The 22677-nt window shown below is 38.6% G+C and overlaps 3 protein-coding genes across 4 annotated transcripts; 1 reads left to right on the forward strand and 2 right to left on the reverse strand.

Annotated features, from left to right (window-relative positions):
- Nucleotides 1-422: 422 nt before the first annotated feature.
- On the reverse strand, nt 423-4059 carry ptges3l (prostaglandin E synthase 3 like). The gene is made up of 7 exons (XM_033610826.2): nt 3875-4059; nt 3629-3742; nt 3344-3410; nt 3133-3231; nt 1039-1128; nt 847-909; nt 423-635 (listed from the first exon to the last, which is right to left on the reverse strand). Exons 1-7 carry the CDS (start codon nt 3907-3909, stop codon nt 627-629), a joined length of 477 nt encoding a protein of 158 aa, XP_033466717.1. The 5' UTR covers nt 3910-4059; the 3' UTR covers nt 423-626.
- A 1826-nt stretch (nt 4060-5885) lies between these two features.
- Nucleotides 5886-15748, forward strand: kat7b (K(lysine) acetyltransferase 7b). 2 transcript variants are annotated; one of them, XM_033610589.2, is made up of 14 exons: nt 5886-6098; nt 7111-7261; nt 7358-7606; nt 7755-7837; nt 7956-8039; nt 8182-8280; nt 8376-8486; nt 8580-8771; nt 8892-8981; nt 9100-9240; nt 9365-9458; nt 11426-11572; nt 12566-12672; nt 14673-15748. In XM_033610589.2, the coding sequence occupies exons 1-14, from the start codon at nt 6069-6071 to the stop codon at nt 14772-14774; spliced, it is 1680 nt and encodes a 559-aa protein (XP_033466480.1). In that variant the 5' UTR covers nt 5886-6068; the 3' UTR covers nt 14775-15748. The 2 variants fall into 2 exon arrangements, with proteins under 2 accessions (XP_033466480.1, XP_033466481.1); XM_033610590.2 differs by having other exon boundaries at nt 5886-6086.
- LOC117247511 (uncharacterized) lies at nt 14914-16728 on the reverse strand. The gene is made up of 6 exons (XM_033612097.2): nt 16540-16728; nt 16209-16305; nt 16057-16086; nt 15774-15821; nt 15542-15613; nt 14914-15404 (listed from the first exon to the last, which is right to left on the reverse strand). Exons 1-6 carry the CDS (start codon nt 16651-16653, stop codon nt 15370-15372), a joined length of 396 nt encoding a protein of 131 aa, XP_033467988.2. The 5' UTR covers nt 16654-16728; the 3' UTR covers nt 14914-15369.
- Nucleotides 16729-22677: the final 5949 nt, after the last annotated feature.

Raw genomic sequence — 22677 nt, forward strand, 5'->3', positions numbered from 1 at the left:
GGCCCAATGACTGGGGATATTAACCAAATATACTGTATAGAAATACTTACTTTTCTCTTAAGGCTTGAGCTAGAAACATATACAGAATGTTGGGGGAAATGGATTGTGTATAAACGCTGTTGGGAAAAGTATGAAAGTGTGTATGCCAGGAAGTAAATGAAAAGATGTTCAGGGATTTGACTTTGTAAAACCCATGAAGACCTCATATTCTTTGTTTAAAAAAAGAATGATGAGGGAATTAAAGAAACTTGCATCTATATTGCTGCATTACTGCCATCTTCTGGAGCTACTGAAACTAACATCCATGTTCTACCACACTCACCCCCATAATCCAGTATAAAACCTTTTAATTACTGGTAAAAGTCTGTTAACATCAGATATTTTTCCCCATTCTCCGCATCATAATCACTTTCAAACCACAGTTGATAAAGGTCTTTTTATTAAAACTGACAAAGATATGTCAGCGTACAGTGGACAATAATATGCCCATAAATAATGCCATAGAAAATATCACATATATAAGAACAATATTTTGGACAATAACATATCAAATCACCTGCAAATATTACAAACTCCAGAAAACAAAGCTTCAGTGTCCTGGCCCTTAAGGAGCGAGGGTGTGAGTCTCAATCAGACTGTGGAGAAGAGGGAAGAAAGTGGTCAGTGCCAACATTTAGATAATCAGTCAAATACTGATTATAGTCATACACCCAGATTCATACAGGATTGCTATTTATAACCATTACTCTCTTGGCAGTATTTTTAAGGCAAAACACAAGTGATTTAACAGATAAAAGAAAATAATCCATGTTGCATTTAAGTAACCTCTACCAGTACTGCACTTACATCACTAAGATCATCCATATCTGGTGTTTTTCCTTTATTACTGGTAGCCAATTCTTGGATCACCTGAAAAAGAAAAGCCAAGTTTTTACAGAACCTAAGAGAGAAATTATGTGAATAATGCAAAGTACGTGCATGGTTTCCTAAACTCTTAATCATTATCACCATAACAGAAGCATTACTGCATTTACTCACATCCATGTATCTATCGTACTCTTCCTTTCCTTCATCCTCTTCATGCTCCCAGTCCCTCCAGTTATCAAAGTCTACACAAATCCAGCTAGCCTGTAAAGTGAAGGAGAAGCAGCACAAAGTTAAGTTGAGAGGGGATGCAGGAACACCCCATTTCATAATTACAGCATTGCTGGCAAGTAGTTGCAGAAGTGTGGACTCAAGTCACATGACTTGGACTAAAGTTGGGCTTGAATCACAACTGATGACTTTAGAGTTGACTTGACAAAATCAAAAAATACTTGCAAGTTAAGTTGGACTTTAACATTTAAGACTCATGTCTTAATTTGGGTTTGAGCCTTTTGACTTGAAAATACTTTTTGCTTTCTCCCATTATCTAAACAGTGTGCAATGAATCATTTCCTTTTTTTTGAATCAGCTAACGCTAACACTATTCATTCCCAGTCAACACTTAATTTCCCAGATCCACTTTGTTTGAACCAATCCCACAGCGCCCAATCAAGCTGCAGGAAAGAACCATGAAGAAGTAACATTACATTACTGAGCACCAGTTTCAAAATTTGATACCAAGGATAATTTCCTTCACATACAAAAACTGGTGGTAAACAAAAAACAAATTGCAGTAAATGTGTGGAGACAGATGGAGACGCAACAACTTCCAACTTCGATCCACATCTAAAGTTGGACAAAGAATGGCAAATCAAGATTAATATTAACACAGCACAGTTAGCGAGCTAATACCTAGTTAACGTTAGCTTAACAGCCGAGCAACTATTTAACAAACTTTTTTAACAAATACAAATTTAAAAGTAAAATTTACCATATTACTCTGTTGTTAAAATGCCATTACTTTTATTAGAGAGCCTGTTATGACTTGTTTTGCACTCAAAACTCAAAATTTAGGACTTGGGACTTGTTAGCCTTGACTTGGGACTGGAGTACAAAGATCTGAGACTTATTTGTGACTTGCAAAACAATAGCTTGGTCCCACCTGTGGTAAATTGTGTTACCTACACACCTACAGAAAAGTGTACTTTGAGATTAAGTGTCATTCAAAGGAGTCAAACATGTGTCTCTTTATGAACATGTGTTTTTCTGAGCAGCAACAGTGAGTCAAGAGTTTTTCAACTAAGTGGTCGGAACCTCACGTGGTATCTCTTGATTTGCATGGTGGGAAATACAATAAATCATTCTGAAATATATCACTATTTCTATATGCTCTTAAAAATACAATGCAAACATGTGTCATAAGTAACAGCTAAGTGGGCTCCATCCAATTCAGACAAGTGTTGGTGAAAATGTGGCCCACAAAGTGGAAACCACAGTCATATTTTCTGGTCCTACCCCAAGTTAAGCAACTTTTGGAAGGGTGAGTTAGATGCCCTGAGAGCAAAATATCCCCAAAGATCCAAGGGTGATTCTCCTCAGCAATCCTTGAAGGTTTGAGGGGAAGGCAAAAATGTATCTATTACAAATCCTCTTAGAGGCTGCGATTAGAGGTATCGCAATTAGATGGTTGAATCCTGAACCTCCAACGTACAACATCTGCATTAAAAAATATATGGGAACTGCATGAAATGGAACAAATCATGTATGCATTGAGGTTGCAAAGACCAAAATCCATTAAGAGGTGGAGTCCTGTAATGCGTCTGTTGATGCAATAAGGGAAAGAGTACATGTCGTCAAACAGGTATGTTTGTATGGACACCTCTTTTATTTATCATTATTACTGGTATCTCACTTTCTTTCTTGTTCCTTGCAAGTTTGAAGTACATCTTATCACACTTTAACACTTCACCGTATTTGTCTTAAACCTGGATAGATGTTACGGCAGCTGAAAACTTTGTAAAATGGTCATAGTACTATGTACTATGTGAGCTATGTAAAAACTGTATTGTTTGTGTGGTCTGCTGAAGTTGAAATAAAAAATTAGTTTAAAAAAAGTGTCAAAAAATTCATTAACACTGAAAATGTCTGAGATCATGAGAGTGTTTGGACCTAAATTGGGAGCGCTGCAGCCAACGTTGAGAACTAATGATGTAAAAAAAAAAAACTTGTGACCAATCAGTTTTAACACACAAACACACACACACTCACCTTTGCCTCATCTCTCTGGAGACGTGGCCATGCGTAATCAGGCTTCACTTTCCTCAGCAAGACATTGATGCTGCGGTCAAAGACTTTTTCTCTGCAGTCCTTTAAAAGTGTTTAAAAGATAAAAATGCACACTGACTGTAAATTCCAGCTTACAACATGAAGAAGTGATCATATTCCTCTGGTCTCATCATGCCTGAAATTGGATGCTTACATGCTTTAGAACTTTCTCGTAGAAGTACAGCTCATTGTAGATCACATCATCCTCATCGTTTTTGCAGCTGTTGTGAAGACAGGACAGCGTTGTCAAGGGAGCAATTTAGTGCAAAATATACACAGCATTTTATTGTATAGACAACTGGTACTTGTATAGACAATTTCACTGCCTGGAAAGAAAACCTTGTTGCACTAAGTATATTACACAAGACAGAGGTATAGGGATCAGGAAAGAGATCTCACTGACATGGAAACAAAGCTGCACTTATGTGTTTAAACTCACCATAAAACCATTTTATCTGTCTGGATATCAACCTGGACGTCTTTAGGTTTCTGAACCATGAAGTTGATGGTGACATATTTCTTCCTGTCAAACCACCGTGCTTGTGCTGGCTGGCTGTTAAGACATAGAGACACTGTTATACTCATGAATCAAATCATTTATTAGGATTAGCTGAGAAGCACATGTTGGTCACTATTAGTAGTAGTAGTAGTAGTAGTAGTAGTAAGAGAGACAGGCAGCACTCACCTCTCCTCTGGTCTGACAATTTTGGGCTTGTTCATTTTAATTCTTGTGCAGCACTACGACAGAAATTGCTTTCTTATTCCTTTGACTTCCAGGGAGTTAAAAGCATGTGGCTTGTTCGTTGGGCCTGTGTGCTTTAATGCAGTGTCCTGGCTCTGGAGGCTATATATAGAGCAGATGGTATCAGCTGCTGGGAGGGTTGCCTGCCACAGACCCTTCCCCTGCCCTTTATAGGCTGTCCGTGGAACTCTCGGGAAAACAGATGCATTCTCCTCGTTCTCCTCAGCCGCCCCCGACTAGATGATGAGAGGGCTGAAGTGGGGGCAGGGACACACTAAATAGAGAAGTAAGACAACAAATGGGACATGGGTAGAAACAGCATGTATTTGGAATCACAGTCAATAAACACCTGACGCAAGCTCTACTCTGAGTATTTGTGTTCTTTTCATACATTAAGTGATGAGCAAACCAACTTACCACAGTGAAGGAGGCTGAGCTACATTTAAATTCTAGATATTTTAAGGAACTTAAGGGTACTTTGTATCAGTTTGGATTTTTGACCAAAAATTAAACACATTCTTACATTTTTGTTTCATATTTAAAAAAGAAAAAAAAAAGTTTACAGATGACAAAGTTGTAAGGGCATCTTGACACCACTACACCACTGCTGGAAACGTTGTGGTGATTTTGTCTCCTTTTTTTGTTGAAGTTATTTTATGTCTCTTCATAGTCATTTTGTGTCACTTTTCAGTTGTTCTGCCCCTTTTTGTAGTCATGTTGTGTCTATTTTGGGAATGTTTTGTCTGTTTTTGTAGTTATTTTGTGTCTTGTCAATTGCTTTGTGTCTCTTTGTGGTGATTTAGTGTATTTTTTTGTCTTATCCCTTTATGTAGTTATTTTGTATTTCCTTACTGTGATTTTTTTGTCTTTTTCTTACTTGTTTTGTAGTAATTTTGTGTGTTTTTTGGTTGTTTGTCTAATGTTGTGTGTGTGTTTTTTTTTTCATTGTTTTGTATCTCTATGTAGTCATTTTGTGTCTCTTTTTGGTTGTATTGCCTCTATTTGCCTTTTTGTAGTTATTTTGTGTCTCCTTGAGGTAATTTTGTGTTTTTCTTTCAGGTAATTTCATGTGTTGTTGCAGTCATCTTGTATCTTTTTCATTTGCTTTGTGTCTCTGTAGTTATTTAGTTTCTCTTTGGATGTTTTGCCCCTTTATGTAATTATTCTGTGTTTCGGTCATTTTCTGTCTTTTATGATCATTCTGTGTCTTATTGTAGTCATTTTGAGTCCCTTTTTGGTTGTATTGCCTCTATTTGTAGTTGCTTTGTATTTCCTTGCTGTCATTTATTTTATTTTTTTTATTCTTTCGTATTTCTCTGTAGTCATTTTGTGCCCTTTTTTTGGGGTTGTTTCCCAACTTTTTTGTAGTAATTTTGTGTCTATTTGAGATAATTCTGTGCCTTTTTTTGGTCATTTAGTGTCTCTTTCGTAATTGTGTGTCTCTTTATGGTTGTTTTTGCCCGTTTTTGTAACTACTCTCTCTGTTCCTTTGCAACTCTTTGTGGTCTTTATGTCTTTTCCTGGTCAGTAGGCTACATGTTAATTTGAGGATTTGTGTTAGGTCCAATCCATCTATGCACCTAAGGGTGGTCTTAGTTTGACCAACAACAACACTTACACAGAACCTAAACATTTAAACTCCATCCTAAGAAAGACCATTAGATAAAGTCGAATACTCAAGAAGAGCTAGTTTCTTGATATTTTTGTCTGATTTAGAGACAGTGATTTATGGCCTATTAATTAGAAAAGCAAGATGCAAATTTGAATGCAGACACTCTGATGTAAAAGGTCCTGCTAACCTAAATCTAGATTAGATTACTAATCTTCATTTAGTAGCTACTAGATTACTAGTGACTCGGTGCTGCACTGCTGCGGGTGCCCATAGCAGTGCGGCACAGAGACGCCCCCTGCTGGTGTGGCGGCTCACTCTTCACAGACTCTCACCGGAAGTGCTATTCCATACTCTGTCAGTGCGGGGAATGCGGCGGGTGAGACCCAGGCAACGCTGTGTACATACAAACTTCTGCCCCCCAAAAAAATCAATAAATAGTTTACGTTCGTCTTTTTATCCAACGTTTGGGGGATTTTACCATTTGTGACTACTAACCCGCAGGAAGTACCGCTCACCAAGCTGAAAATGCCTCGTAGACGACAGGTAGGAACAAATGTAGGTCGCACAAGAGGGTAACGTTAGCTTAGTTAGCTTCACTCTCCGGATGAGGCGAATGTTCCACCATATTCCATTCAATAAGTTGACAGTTGAGCATGCCAAAACATTGCATTTGTTTTACATACCTCCAGTCTATCAAACTGCCTTTAACAATGGTGTTGTTTTTAAACTGTATTTACGCTTGTTGTCATGGTTTACGTTTATCAAAATTTTCAGTTATCGTTAAAGTAGGACAACTACACTTTGATGGGCGGCAACGAGAAGCTAACCCATATCTAAAACTTTAACGCGGGTATTAATGATAATCGACGTTGCTTTGTGGGTTATATGTGTGCCGAATTAACCATGAGACCATATTAACCTGTATTATTTCTATAATATGTAAATGGGCACATTAACGGAAGCACCAACAACCACAACATCTTAAAATGCAAGATTTGTTAATGGAGTTTGGTACCACCGTCTATTAGCCGTATGAAAAAGAGGACAGCTTAGCTAGCATTACACGCGAAGCTAACAATATTATTAGGTTGCTGAGGTGCTACCTAGACTATATGTAGGCACTACTATGGCTATCAGCTGCTACATTATTTGAATATGTCAGCTGTTCTTCTAAAAGACGCAAATGCTAACTGTGGTGGAAGTGTTAATCACAGCTGTTTACCATACCACAAATGCAGCTAGCAGCGAGCTAGCAGCTGTGGCCTTTTCTCTCCAATTATAATTTTAGAGTAAGCTGGATAGAAACAGCGGGCAAACCGATATACAGAGCTCTTGATACACAAGCATTTCGTTGTCCCAGATTTTGGGATGCTGGTTTTATTTACCCAAATCAGCCCTCAATAGCAAGCTAACCTCATTGATTGTGCTCTGCAGGGCAGACTCCTATTGTCATGTCTAATGTACATCACTGACACTTGCAATGGCACATCAGCCTTTACATTTGTGATCCATGATTACAGAATTTGTATAGGATGCCTCTCATTTTAAGTTTCCCCCCGCCCGATAGAGACACATGGTCGGGAGTGGTTCAGATGGAACTGAAGACTCTGACTCCTCCGCCGAGAGAGAACAAACCAACAGTTCAGAAAGTGATGGAAACATGCCCAAGAGACAGCGCCTCACCAGAGCCTCTACTCGCCTTAGCCAAAGTTCTCAGGGTTGGCCATTTTCCTTTAAATACAATACAAAGTTTCTACAATGCACACCATCTTCACTGTTTAGTAAACATGATGGTTTGACTCTGTTTACTTTAGATACTCCCGACTTGAAGCGAGCTGCAGACCAGGACGAATCTCCACCATTGACGCCCACAGGAAATGCCCCCTCCTCTGAGTCTGAGCTGGACATCTCCAGTCCCAATGCCTCCCACGATGAGAGCCAGGCCAAAGATCAAGCCAACAGAGACTCAGATAAGGACCTCTCTCATCGACCCAAGCGCCGCCGCTGTCACGAGACGTATAACTTCAACATGAAATGCCCTACGCCAGGATGCAATTCACTTGGTAAAACCCCTGCCCTTTTGAAAATGTATAGGTTCATCAAGGGTCTCTGACTCTTTACATGAACATTATGTATTTGATTTGATTTGATTTGATTTGATTTGATGTCTCTGTATTCATATACGTTACTGTCTTTTCTCAATTTGCCCAGGTCACCTTACAGGAAAACATGAACGTCATTTTGCTGTGTCAGGTTGCCCTCTTTACCACAATCTCTCTGCTGATGAATGCAAGGTGAGTATCTCAGAAATAACTTTTAAATATATAATTAAAATTACTATACGTTACTAAGACCTAGCTGCATGTGAAAAAATATTTGACAGTTTGAGTTGCATCTTCCTCTTTATTTCAGGTGAAAGCCATCAGCCGTGAGAAACAAGAGGAGGAGGTGAAGAGTCAGGAAGAAAACAACTCGCGCCATGCAACTCGTCATCAGGTAGCTTCTTTTTGCAATGATTGGCATCACATCAGTTGTGTTCACTATCCCACAGGAAGAACATGAATGTTAGGACCTCACATTGTATAATTGGTTAATACAATAACAATGAAAGTTAATGTATTTCTGTCTCGATTTTCAGACACCAACATCAAAACAGAGCAAATACAAAGAGCAGGTGGCTGAGATGAGGAAGGGGCGAAACTCTGGCCTTCAGAAGGAGCAGAAGGAAAAGCACATGGTACATCATGTAACATATGACAACTTCATTTTTATATTTGTATAATGGAAGTTATATTTTCTTACCTCCATTCCTCTTTCTGTTCTGGCCCAAAGGAGCATCGGCAAACACACAGCAACACCAGAGAGCCTCTGCTAGAGAACATCACCAGTGAATACGATCTGGAGCTCTTCAGAAAAGCTCAGGCCCGTGCATCTGAAGATCTGGTAATGGGCTGTTTGATATCTCCCATCAGTGTCACACTTGAGATAAGATTTCATATATTAAAACAATCTTATCACGTATCTTCCCACCTGCAGGAGAAGCTGCGGATCCAAGGTCAGATCACCGAAGGCAGTAACATGATAAAGACCATCCTGTTTGGCCGCTATGAGCTGGACACCTGGTATCACTCACCCTACCCTGAGGAGTATGCACGCCTGGGTCGCCTCTATGTCTGTGAATTCTGCCTCAAGTACATGAAGAGCCAGACCATTCTGAGGCGACACATGGTGAGAGCCAGAGACCGAAATTTTCAAGTCATATTTATATATCTATTTACTACATGTGTACATGCTACCTACGTTTTTTTTTAAATAACGCTGATGTGCATTTATTATGTGTCTTTTTAGGCCAAGTGTGTGTGGAAGCACCCTCCAGGAGATGAGGTGTACAGAAAGGGGGGAATATCTGTGTTTGAAGTAGATGGCAAAAAGAATAAGGTAGGCGACTCAGACTTTAAAATCTTGACTCCTTCTGGTTTTGTTGATATTGGGACAGTGACATTTTACTTTTAAGACAATAAATGAAGCAAGAGATTGAGCGCCATTTTCTCCCCAGATCTACTGCCAGAACCTGTGTTTACTTGCCAAGCTCTTCTTGGACCACAAAACGCTCTATTATGACGTGGAGCCTTTTCTCTTCTACGTCATGACTGAGGCTGACAACACTGGCTGCCATTTAGTGGGATACTTTTCAAAGGTACATGGAAAACAAGTGTAGATTTATGGTGTGTGTAAATACAGTATCAAATAATTAGATATTGTATAAATTAAATTTGTATACAGATACAGCTGGAGTTTTTTTCTTTTTTTATCACTTCCAGGAGAAGAATTCCTTCCTCAACTACAACGTATCCTGCATCCTGACAATGCCACAGTACATGAGGCAGGGCTTTGGCAAGATGCTCATCGACTTCAGTATGTATATTTTTACTGATTTTTCCATTATTTTGTCAATTGTTTATTGAGCCAAAATCACAGTCATAAGTGCTGACTGCCCTAACAGTAGGAATACTCAGTGTAAAATGTTTATATTTATTTACTTTTGTAAAGTTATTTATTTTTATTTCTATGCTTAAAAAAAGTCCTGGTGGAATATGATAAAATTAAAAAGACTAAGATCTCAAAAATATTTAGGTATATGAAGGAAAAATTTTATCTGAAATTGGTTCTTGCTTGTTTAATGAATTGCATAATTTGTCTAATATAAGTTATAATTAATAAATTACTATCCAGAGCGTTAGCACTATATTGAATGAGACAGTTGTTTGTAGAGCTGCAACAAGCAGTCGATCGACAGAAAATTAATTGGCAACTATTTTCATTGTCATTTTTTAAGCAAAAAAGCTAAAACTTTGCTCGTTTCGTGCCTCCCTTTTTTAGTGATACATGATAATAAACTGAGTAGCTGTGGATTTTTGGACTGTTCAGGGTTCCCACAGTCATGGAAAACCTGGAGAAGTCATAGAATTTCACAGCATTTTCCAGGCCTGGAAAAGTCACGGAATTATTAAAAATCTTTGACCATTTTGAAAAAGTCATGGAAATTTGTTGTATATAATGAAATTGTTAGAATAATCGTCCATGGATAACTTTCCACATAATATAACATAATTGCAAACAAATTTTTTGTAGTTTTCAATGTAATGTGTCGACGCGTGACAGTGTTTTGTTTACCATCGTGTACGTTTCGTCATTGTCTCCCTAGGTTTGTCTCTCCCCTCCTGTATGCCAGCTAGCTGAAATTAAGTTTAAATAGAGTTTGAATCTCATATGTTTAAAAATGCAGGGCTAATGCAAGAAAACATATTCTTTATTAATGGTCCTTGAAAAGTCATGGAAAAGTCTGGAAATTTTGTCCATGAAAATGTGTGGGAACCCTGACTGTTGGTCTGATAAAACATAACACTTGAAAACGTCACCTAGGGCTCAGGAAAATTACACAGCATGGCATGTTTCACTTTTTCTGACATTTTGTTGACAAAATTAATCATGACAATTATAGAGTGCCCCAGTGATGTGAGGTTTTTCTGTAGGCTGATGTGAAAGTTAGTATTGCACCAGTTCCCTCATCAAAAAGCCAACAGGATTTTTCCATTAAAATTTGGATCACTGCAAAAAATAAGCTCTGTGGCAAACCGACTACTTACGTATTTTGTTCAAAAAGATAATCTTCACAAATGAACACCACTTTTACAATTATTGAAGCCTTAATGCAATCGCCAGAAGTAAAAAGCTATAACATTAGACTATAAACAAACTACACTATGGTCGCATGACCTACCATCACCACCATGGCATTGCATGGGCATTCTGTAGTCTCATTTAGCCATTTGTTAGCAGCCTCCTTTTCAAGACGATTCAAAGTTCATGATGTGTATTTACAGACACATTTTATGACTTAGAACAAAACGTGAAAGTCTCTTAGGCTTGTGTTAACCACAGACACTATTTCTGGCATCTAACCAAAAACCCATTGACTTTGAGACAAGTAAACATAAAGGGTAAATGCAAACTCATTTCTGGGTTTTAGAACTCTGTCCTGTGTCACTCTATTTGCAGATTAATCAAAAATGAAAATAATCATTAGTTGCAGGCCTTAGTTGTTTGTAACTTTATGTCTCCCCTATATATCTCCACTTGTAATAGCATTAGGTAAAGCACAGTATGCATTTTATGTGTAAATGCATGAGCCACCGCAAGATTTGTCATCCCAGATTTATTGATTAAATTGTCTGTTTTAATTGTTAGGATTTTTGGCATTTTTCGGATAAAATCAGTATTATCTAAATGTTATCACTGTCTGTTTTCAGACCATACTGAAATATAGTTTGAATGTGCTTTTCTAAACTGCTCTTGCTGACCATCTTGTGTGTTTTGTTTAGGCTACCTGCTGTCCAAAGTGGAAGAGAAGGTTGGCTCACCAGAGAGGCCTCTGTCTGACCTCGGCCTCATCAGTTACCGTAGCTACTGGAAGGAAGTGTTACTAAGATACATGTACAATTTCCAAGGCAAGGAGATCTCCATCAAAGGTGAGTGAGGACACAGAACTCAAGCAGGTGGCCCACATGCCTTGCTCTGCCACTGTTAAAGGTCCTGTGTATGACCTTCAGAGCATTGATAAAGCAGCAAACACCTGTTTGCTGTGTAAAGATATGGTGGAGTAATGGTGTCCCAAGCAGAGAATGAAGTCACACTCCCTGTGTCTTTTGTAATCTGAGCTTCTCTGTTCTTTGTTGTTGTAGCTGGTCAAGTTGCGTTCACATTAGTGCATGTGTGCATCCTACTGGTTAGCTCATCTCCACCTTTCTGTCCTCATATACCGATTATTGCTGACAGCGTCGTCCTGACCTGGAGGCGGGACTATGTTGTCACAGAACTCTAACGCCATACCTCAAGTTCCCCGCAGATCAGCACTTTTGCAATTGTCAGCACCGTTTGCTAGGACTGCAACTAAACTATTCTTTTCATTGTCGATTAATCTGTCAGTTATTTTCTCCATTAATCGATTAGTTGATCAGTGTTTCCTAAAGCCCAAGATGCCATCCTCAGATGTCCTGTTTGTCCACAACCCAAAGATATTCAGTTTACTGTCATAGAGGAGTAAAGAAACCAGAGTGTTCACATCTAAGAGGCTGTAATCAGAGAATTTTGACATTTTTTTTCCTTTAAATTTTACTTAAACAGATTACTCAATGACCAAGTTAGTTGGAGATTCATTTAATTGTTGACAACTAATCAATCAATTATTGCAGCTCTACTGTTTGCGCTGTTATCACCGTTAGCTGTGAGCCACCAGCTAAGCCACCTCCATGTTGAGAGCTGTGTGCAGACAATTCTGGCTCAGACTCTGAATCACAGATATGCTCTGAATGTCATATACAGCTCCTTTAAGATAAAATACAAAATGTTTGTAACATGTAGCTTGGTTGAGAAAGCTTTATTAACACATAAAAAGATCATCTTTTAACATACACATGCTTATACACAACATATTTACTGTTGTAATATTTGTGGATCCGCAGAGATAAGTCAGGAAACTGCAGTCAATCCGGTGGACATTGTGAGCACCCTGCAGTCTCTCCAGATGCTCAAATATTGGAAGGGAAAGCACTTGGTGTTGAAGCGACAGGTAAGATGTCGGCCCATTGGCCTCTTCAGATTGTCTGTCGTTTTTTACTGTTGAGTTATCATTTCTCTAAATAATTTTACAAAAACAAAATGTTCATTTTAATAGATCATGTCGACAGAATCCTCTTATGCAACTGAAAAGTTAATTCTGAAGTACTTTAACTTTCTCTACTGGTCATACAAATCATATTAAGGATAACTTAATATGCCACACACAACAGGCTGTGATGGAAGCACACGGGGCAACTGAACACCATCACTGTATGTCCATTAAAGTGGTTACTTTCAGCACACACTCAGGCTCAGATTGTTATTATAAGGGGCTCAAGTGTCTCTTTACCTTTCACTTGATCTGGTCTGTTTATTATTGCCTCATTAAGCAGAAGTGTCCTTCTGAAATATCACAAGATGTCACTTGTTGCAGACAACAGTGGAAAACGAGTGAGATTTTGAGAGAGTATAATAACTGGAGTAGTTTATAGAAAATGTATTTTAGTGTATGTTTACATCTTGTTGATGCTTGTTGTTATTACACTGTCCCCTTTGCTGCTGTAACACAGCAAATTTCCCAGCTGTGGGAATGAGAGATGATTATCTTTTTAAAAAAAGACTGTGTACATGGGTTCGTACAGTAACTAACATTACTATCTTCATTTATTGCCACAGGTTTCTCCTTGATGTATAGGAAGAGCAAATATAGACGTAAAATATAATGAATATATATCATAGGTCGTATTATACCGACCCTTCATACATATACTCCAGGTGACAGAAATACGGGTAGAGGTCAAATTCAAAAGCCTCATTGAAATGGGGTAAATAATCATCCACCACATTGAATATCTTTAAGATAACACTAAACTATGTTTACTATAGACTACTCCAGTTATTATACTCTCCAAAGCTCACACACATTTCCACTGTTGTTCTCCTGCAACAAGTGACATTTTGTGATATTTCAGAAGGAGACTTCTGCTTAATGAGGCAATAATAAACTGACCAAATCAAGTGAAAGGTAAAGAGACACTTCAGCCTCTTATAATAACAATCTGAGCCTGTCTGTGAATGAAAAATGAAAATAACCACTTTAATGGACAATGGTGTTCAATTGTCTTGTATGCTTCCATCACAGTCTGTTGTGTGGTTGCTGGCCGCTGCCCGCTCCCTCAGTACTGGACCAGTTTCAAAAACTGTTCAGTCTCTGACGGGGAAATATGATCCAGATTGAAAAATGTTGAAGTTATCCTTTAACTTGGACATTTTCTGATGTTGTTTTGTATATTACAGTAAATATTTGACCAAATTCTAAGACATTACTGCGATGATGATACTCCTAATGCATTTTTCCTGTTATAAGTAAGGGATAACGTATAATGAGCCGGTGAATACTGGGAAAATAACTCCCGACAGGGCGCGTCAGGGTTTTATTCCCCTGAAGGGAGTTATTTTCCCAGTATTCACCGGCTCATTATACATTATCCCGCTTATTACACCGCTAATTATCAGTTAAATAAATAATGTTGTCTGCCTCCGCGAAGTGCATTAAAACCGACCGGATTCGACAACTTTTGGTGAAAGTTTTGTACTCACCAAGGCTTAGTGGACTGAACCGAGGCATAAAACTCGCGTAAAATGTCATTAAGCATGACTGCCGAGTGTGTATTCAAATCCGTGTTCTTTTGTTTTTGGCAGAGAAAGTCCGTATTCTTATTCTTCAGCGGCATCCCATTCCTCAAAATCCTTATAGCTACTCTCCAAATAAGTTAAAAGAAATGTTAAAATCAGCCACTTCACTTCAACGCTGGGCTACATAGCAACTGTGTACTGACCGTTGCTACTAGCAACGGTCATTACACAGTAATATCAGACCGCTGAATGCCGTGACTGACCAATCAGAATACAGCATTTAATAGAGCCGTGTAATAAATGATAGTAATGCAGCTTTGCGTGAATGTAATCACCCTATTTGACAGCCCGGTTTGTTCTTTTTCTCCCTCCTAGGACCTGATAGACGAGTGGAAAGCGAAGGAGATCAAGCGCGGCAATAGCAATAAAACCATTGACCCGAGCTCACTAAAATGGACGCCTCCCAAAGGGACATAAGCACTAAGATCCTCAGGCTACTGAATGAACTCACCTCCAGCCTCACCAGCCACAAGTAGCCTCGACCTACGAACTGTCAACAAATACCAATGTCCATTCTTTCTTTTATGATTTTACCCTGCTTTATTTGTAACTGAACTTTTTTTTTTTTAACTTTTATATTTTACTTTCCTTTAGACTTTTAAGCTCCATACGTTCCAAGTCCAATGATTGTTGACTTTAACATTGTCAATTAACAGCAGAGAATCTTTGTCCTATTTTAAAACTGCCTACATCTACTAAGCTTTGAATGTTAAATGATAAATGGTCCAGTGTGGTGGATAACATGAATGTTTTTGCTTTGCTCATGCAAAATAATACATACCTTTAGCAGCATTTACAGGCTGTTATTTTTATTTCCTTTAAGAAATGTGCGTTTTTGAAGATGGTAGATGTTTTTGTTTTGTTTGATTGTTTTTTGGGATTAACACAATAATTGTTAGCATGAATTGATCAGTAAGCAGAGTGTATTTTGAGGAGTACGATGTATGGTAACGTCTTTGGTTGGTGTAAAATTGTATAGATCTTAATAATGTGTACTTTTTTTCTAGCTCCATCAATACAGGATTTGGACCCATTCCTCTGATGAACCTGCCAAACAATGGAAATAATGAATTATAGATATTTTTAATTTGCTCAGAATATGATTAAAAAAAAATGACAATACCACTGTAAGAGTGCACATAGAAATAAAACAACCTCAGGTTTTTATACTGATACAATCATACCTTGCTTGAGTGGTTTCTCCGAAACATCGATCGCAGTGGTTGTCGCAGGTGGAATCCTCCTGGTTAGAGATTCTGTAATAAACAGAAAACCTTTCAACTCAACATTTCAGTGGGACTGTATTTGCCTTGTAATTTGAATCATAGCTGTTAAATGTGTATTAGCAATTTGATATTTTTAATATCATTAAAGCTGCTTTGATATTTTGACACGAGTGTTGGTGTTTGTGCTCACCGCCACTGGAAATGCTTCTTCCCATCAGACCCACAAACACTTTTTTTCCTACAAATGTGAGAAAGTTCACACTTACAAAGAAGCAGTTTTGTGGTTGTAATGCAATAATTATACTACAGTTACTAAGGCTAGTGAGGAGGAGGTTGGTACAGGCTGCTCTCCCATATATTCCAATCGCCTTTGGCTGATAATGTGGGTAAACAGCCAGAAAAAGAGGTGGCTGTATATCTGCGTATACCCTCCATGACACCAGTGAGTCTGAAAGTAACATCAAGCTACTTACGTCTGTCTGCACTGGAAGGTTTCTTTATTCCTAAAGGGAAAAAAGAAACCAAAATCAGAAATGTATTTATAGTCATGTACCACCCCAAACCACAGGTCTAGAAAAGGGGACATTTAAAAACTTTTTCGTGCATAGATGAGATTAAAGGCCACCTGAGCGTTTCCCCATGAGTCCATAGAAGCGAAGGGCTTTAGATCTTTTCATCAGAGTGGCCATCGGGTGGATCAGACCTGCCTCCAGTGATTCACCCTGCCAGGAAAAATCCACACTTTTGATATATTTTTTTGTAGTTAAAAAAATAAAATTGGGATTGTGCCACACAGAAATGAACAGGTGCACTGTTTTACCTAATTTTAGTAGGTAGTTACATTTTTATTTTAATAGTTACATGCATTTACTGTCTTCATTTATTTTTGACTAAACAAAAATACTCAAAAAACAAAAAAGGAAATAGGGAATTGGTTTAGAATTGTAAACATTTACCTGCCACTCTTTGGGCAACCCTCTCTCCTCTTCCGCACTGGAAGACAGTGCCTGATCAATTTGCACCAAAGCACAAAAAGTCACAACAAGAAGCTGAATCTTCCACTTATCCATCTCTTGGCTTTGCTTCTGTATCTCCTCAATCAAAGCAGCTTAAAATAAATTCAAAGATGATATGGTGCAGATGTGATTCAGTGCTATTCTGTCTGCGCCAACTGTACACAGGGTGCATTTATACCAATGCACCCCACGCTGCTCAACTCCTCCCCTCCCAAACACGATAACACACGTCTACATGGCATTTGGAAACACCCAGATTTAATATATTTCAATAGGATGTCTCTTTTCAGCTCAGGTACTGTACTGTAAGTACTTTGCAGTTACTGCACATTCAATATTTAATGAATCAATTGAACACTGTGTTCCTTCTGTTGTTCTACAGGTGGAGCCAAGTGCGTAGGTTTAAACGGGGGACAAGGGGGTCCTCTGCATCAATTTATGGTGTAAATGTCTCTAATTTTGTCAAAATAAAACTCTTCTTCTACCTCCATGTGTTTTTTCGGGTGGGTGGGGTTGCATATGTTGCACACACAAAAAATCTACATCCATGGTTGGAGCTAAGATGTCATACAATAATATACAAGCCAAATTCTAAGAAAGCCCCCGCATGTTCAATAATATTAAAGCTTAAATATTTACATTTGACATGCTCACCTTTCATTTCCATTTTTATTAGATAGCAGGATCGCCACTGGTGTAATTATATCCTCGTGACGTGCACATGCTTCTTTGATATGACCGAGGAGGAGGAGGAGGAGGAGGGCAGGACATGCAGGCGTGCAGGGTCTTTGACTGATGCTTTGCAAATATGACCATATGCTTTGAAGCGAGTGCTTTATTGGTTAGCCGACTGACTTGGGCAGCTACTTCTTGATTTATGAAGCTGGGACACGACACTGATGTGACCTCTGACCTCAGATCTGTATATTAAGACTAGTGTACTGAAAGTTGCATGTAACATTAACAGTCAGGGGTCAAGCAGATAATGAAAAAAGTGGCTATTATCTATGAAAGCCTGCAAATGGACAGTTGACATTTCAAGTGCAGTGGAATATGTATGAAATGTGTTGCATGTCAAAGCCTGAATAATGTCAATATTTGTACATTTTTGATCATGTGATATGTCTGTAGGGTTCTTCATTTTCCATCTCCGGAGATGATAACACTGTTACTAAACCTTTTTATGATTTTTTAGTAACTTAAATGCTCTGTTCTAATGAAAGAACTCCCGCTATAGAAATTTTTTGAGAGGCTATTACTTAACAATCCATGCGCTGTAAGGACGCCCACTCGAAACAAAGCTGACACACACAAATGACAATCAAATGCTTTGATCCGCACACAGGTGCTTCTAAAAGCAAAAAAAGCCCCGGGAAAATTAGGCCTGAAAGGCAATTACACCTGAACAGCCCCTCATGCGCACATATAACCCACGGCTAACATGGAGTGCCAAATCAAAAGAAATCAGAGGCACAACATTTGCATATGAAATGGTTTAGTCACAAAGAGCTCCTGTAATGACACAACACTGTATTTCCATGAGACACAGGGGAACGGTTCGGTGGGCCATATTGGGGTTTGCACTCCTCACTGCTGGTGACTCAGTGCAGGTGTTGAGTCTGGTGTTAACCTCATACATTTCACCTTTAAATATGTGACTCCTTAAGTGTTTCTTTGTTGATCTATAATCTTATATGACATTTCAAGTGATGCACAGCAAGTGTAGTCATTTGCATGGGCCTTCTTTAGAGAGCTTTGATTCTGATGAGCCCAGAAATATGATACCTTGATTGCTGTGGATCACCTTGATGGGATATATAATCAGCCAACCTGGTTTCTGTAACAACTGTAACCTGACAAGTTTAATTATAATTGCTTTTTATGCGTGTCTGGATCATGCTTGGTTGAAGAGATTGACTGTGCAACATGTGCATCATGCGTCACTATAATGTATTGTTATTGGTTTTTATTGAGGAAATGAAATAAAGAGTCTATCTCATATCCCCTGCTATCAGACTATCCTTAATTTAGCCAATTACAGGTTGTCCCCTGTTTGAGTTGGCTATGATTTTGAAGTGTTGACTTTACCTGGATTACAACTTTATCAACATGGGCCAGCTCATCAAGTTGAGGTTTTAAATGTGCACTCTACAGATTTTAGACACAAAGTTCAGTTTACTCATCATTTATATTATTATTTTATTACTTCAGGGACATTTTTATGCCTTTATTGGATTGCTGAGTGTGGAGAGATAACAGGAAATGAGGGAAGAATGAGATAACAGACACAGGTCCCATAGCCGGACAGGGGGGGAAGGTGGACTATTGCATGCAATGTTTTTGTAAATTATTGATAACTCAGAACACTGCTTTGTCACGTTTTGACCCATCCACCCGATATGAACCCGATTTTCTATTAAGCCTTACCAAACTCGCCAATGACTGCAGGTGGATCGATCTGCGGCTCACATCATAGTGGCAGCTGGATATCTTTTAAACCTCTGCCATCTATACATCAAAATGAAGCTTAAATTCTGTAGTTTTTAGCTGTAGTCTATGTTAATTTCCTCTATTTCAAAAACACAGTCAAAATATTAATAAATGCAAATACAGCATCATTGGAATTTAAGATTATTCCCTTCAACTGAAGGATATTTTTTTATACATCATTATTGATAATTGTTCCTATTTACAAAGCAAAACTGAATCTTTGCATTTATGAACCTTTTTGTCAGTTGTTTGATTGAATGTTTCCCAGTTAACAGGGTGGTGATGGGGTTTCAGAGAGTTCATAAAACTTAGATAAAAATAAAACTAAAGATAGATAGCTAGATGAAAAGTGGGCTACAGTACGAGGATGTGGAAATATATTTCATAATAAATTATATGCCAATATTAAATCTATCTGAAGCATTAAAGGCACAACAATTTTATTGCCAATGAATATAAGGTTAGAGAAGACAACATCTGCCCGATTTAATGGAACTTCCGGTAAAAGCCACACCCACTTCAGGTCCTGTATCTGAATACACATACAGGGACAGATAATTTTTTTGCTTGAACTGATACAGATGATGATGTCTCGGTGGACAGAGGGGTTGTTATAGCAGGGCTGGCACAGTAGCAGTATGTCAAAACAACATAGCAACAAATAAGCTAATAATACCTTGCTTTAAAAATTTCAATATTAATGATGCCAGTAAAAAATTAAAAAGTAAAGTATAAATAAATAAATGACAATTGAAATTGAAAGAAGGTACTTAAAATTACAGTGATGATGATGATGATAATAATAATAATAATAATAATAATAATAATGATAATGATAATAATAATTGAGTATAATTTTTACCTAACTTTTGTCTTTTTTCAAAAAAAACCCCAAACAAACAAAAAAACCACAAACAAAAACCAATTTTTTTTTTTTTTTAAACAATTTGTGGGACATTTCTTACCAAGTTGCTCATTGCCTTTCCCCCCATGTTTCTGGAAGAAATCGCACCAATTAGCTGAAGGTCCAGAGGTTTAAATGGTTGTGAAAGGCGTTTGAAAGCAACACAAGAAAAGTGATGTCGCTCCAGGTTTCAAAGGGTTAAATCAATGGGTATGGTGCTGTAGGTTATATGAGTGTCCTGAGATAACTTCTGTTTTTTGATACTATATAAGTAAAATTAACTTGATTTGACATCGGTCCTTTGAGCCAGATTTTTATTGAACAATAAGGGCTGTCAAGCTCAGATAAGGTGGATCATGGATTTCTTTTAATTCATTTTTTTATTATGTAGTAGCCTAAAACTACACATTCACATCAGTTATAGACTTATACAATTTTAAGTTAATCTGCAATATGCATTAATGTAGATTTGTTAAGGTTTGCGTCATTTAGTTTTTGTAAAAGATTCGAAACTTTATTTAAATCTTTGCAGAAGAAATAAAACCTGACAATGCATTATCATTATGATATGCATTTAGTTTAGCCAATAGTAACATGGAATATAAGACGACCGTGAGACGTCCCGCCAATCAGTGACAGTGGGCGGGGCTTCGTCGCCAGCCATGATATTGGAGCGCGAGAGGTACGGAACAGATATGACACCCCGCCGGGATAGAGCTTTGAAACAGTTAAAAAAATGAACAACAGTGCAACCACATGAAGAACTGTCTGTGTGGGCTATAGTTATAGTTAGTACAGCTTTAGCCTACGTCGACTATATTAATAAAAAGGTTGCACTTGCCCTAATTAATGATGGTGACTGATTTGATTCATCACCCGGCGAGCAGCGGAGTGACCCAAATCAAACACGGCAACAGGTGCATTCTGGGTGTGGCTAGCATGCTAAACGCTAACAGGCTGTTGGACCTGTTGGGCCTATGTGTTGCGGTGATTTTCTACATTCACTGAGGAACTTTTACCTTTAGTTAGGTGTGTGAGGCCTTTCTGCTGTCTGTTTCTGCAGAGCCTCAGTCAGCTTAGCGTGTTTGTAACCTCAGAGGAACGCCATGGGACAGAGGGGCTGAGTGGACTGGTTATACTGGGACAGAGAGATGGAGAAGACTGGTTATATTAGGCTTTAATAATGAAGGAGCAGAGATGAACCTGGAGCACATTTTGGAGGACCTCGCGGTGCTCAAGACTTACAGAGTGATGTTCGGGTGAGTAAAACAAACTACCCCAAAGAAAGTCTACAACCACCTGGCAAGGTAGCATTGTGTGTGTTCTGGTCATATTGGTGGGAAAGAAAACCCTGTGCCTTGCTTTAGTATGTGTGTTTATGAGCTGTAGCGGATGTGACGTTTATATTGTCCATGTTGTCTGCCCTGCTGCTTTTATTCTGCTATTGAGTCCTTGTTGTAGACTGTCTCGCTTAACGACACTTGATGCATCCACCACAATGGCCACAGCTCTTTTTTTGATTGCTGATTAAAGTATTGAGTTTTTTTTGCTAATTCTAGTGAGGCTATACAGACTAAGTTGATGTGTATCTATAGTTGATAAACAGTGGTATGCATAGGCGGATTATGAGACAGTGGGCCCCAGGGCCCAGGCATGCAGAAGGCCCCACCACCTCTCCTACACAGGAGCAAGACACACAGACTTTACAGTTGTTTTTAGCCTTTTTTGTCTTGTTTTGTGTCTTTTTGTAGTCGTTGCGCATCTCTCTGTGGTTTTGTGTCTGTCTCTTTAGAAGAGGATATACTTTATTAATCCCAAATACACACATTAGGGTTGTCAAAAGTATTGATACTCTGAAAAGTATAGATACTCAAACACTGTATCTGGATACAATACTTATTTACAAAAGTATCGATACCAACAGTGCACGCCACCTCAGCGCCTGTCGGGTGCCCGCGACAGGTCCGACGGACGCGTTGTGCAGGCAGCGTCTGGCAGGCACAGAGCCCTCGCTGCAACCCGGCTTGTTGTCGTCGCTGTGCATGCATGCACACATTTCTGTTGCTATAATATGGCCAGCGTGGCTGCGGGAGGATCAGAGCAGCCAGTTTTGGTCAAAAATGATAAAGGAAAAAGCGCTCTTTGGAAATATTTAGTGAAGTGAACACAGCACGCTGCAGACGGAAGGTACAGCCCCTGCCCTCACTAGCAGCTGAGCAGCTGGTGTCGCCAGCATCAAACTAAAATATAACTTCTAATGTTAATGTGGGAGCTAAGCAGAAAACTTTATCAGTCATGCCTGTCTGTAACATTAATAGACAATGTTAGTTTAACAGGACAACACAATTATGTGTGTCTGAAAAGTTATGTTAACTGTAAAGTCACAGATTGAAGCTGAAAAAACATTTGGTTTCTCCCGTAACCCCTGGTTCTCTGATCACATAGTGAGGTAGAACAGGAGCATCCTGAGCCTAAACTACCAACTCTATTTCATCAGCAATGAAAATATGGTGCCAATTCACCAGAAGCACAGAAAATAAACAGGGCTGTAGATAAATACATTTGTATGGACAGATCTTGTTTCTGGTTGTTATTTATTTTGGGGGGATTTTTTGTTGTTATCATTGATGTTACTGTTCTGATCTTTATTTAAAAAATGACATGCCTCTTAATTTTTTGCTGCT

The sequence above is a fragment of the Epinephelus lanceolatus genome, chromosome 21 (genome assembly GCF_041903045.1).
Source record: "Epinephelus lanceolatus isolate andai-2023 chromosome 21, ASM4190304v1, whole genome shotgun sequence".
NCBI lineage: Eukaryota > Metazoa > Chordata > Actinopteri > Perciformes > Serranidae > Epinephelus > Epinephelus lanceolatus.

Bases quoted from the DNA above. Each gene is read 5' to 3' on its own strand.
- ptges3l (XM_033610826.2), bottom strand. From the start codon at position 3,909: ATGAACAAGCCCAAAATTGTCAGACCAGAGGAGAG. The intron at 3,743-3,874 runs GTGAGTGCTGCC...ATGTCTTAACAG, and splicing joins ATTGTCAGACCAGAGGAGAG to CCAGCCAGCACAAGCACGGT. The intron at 3,411-3,628 runs GTGAGTTTAAAC...TCTTCACAACAG, and splicing joins ACAGATAAAATGGTTTTATG to CTGCAAAAACGATGAGGATG.
- kat7b (XM_033610589.2), top strand. From the start codon at position 6,069: ATGCCTCGTAGACGACAGGTAGGAACAAAT. The intron at 7,262-7,357 runs GTTGGCCATTTT...TGTTTACTTTAG, and splicing joins CCTTAGCCAAAGTTCTCAGG to ATACTCCCGACTTGAAGCGA. The intron at 11,573-12,565 runs GTGAGTGAGGAC...GTGGATCCGCAG, and splicing joins CAAGGAGATCTCCATCAAAG to AGATAAGTCAGGAAACTGCA.
- LOC117247511 (XM_033612097.2), bottom strand. From the start codon at position 16,653: ATGGATAAGTGGAAGATTCAGCTTCTTGTTGTGACTTTTTGTGCTTTG. The intron at 16,087-16,208 runs GTGGCCTTTAAT...TTTTCCCTTTAG, and splicing joins ACTCATGGGGAAACGCTCAG to GAATAAAGAAACCTTCCAGT. The intron at 15,822-16,056 runs GTAAGTAGCTTG...TCACATTTGTAG, and splicing joins ACCTTCCAGTGCAGACAGAC to GAAAAAAAGTGTTTGTGGGT.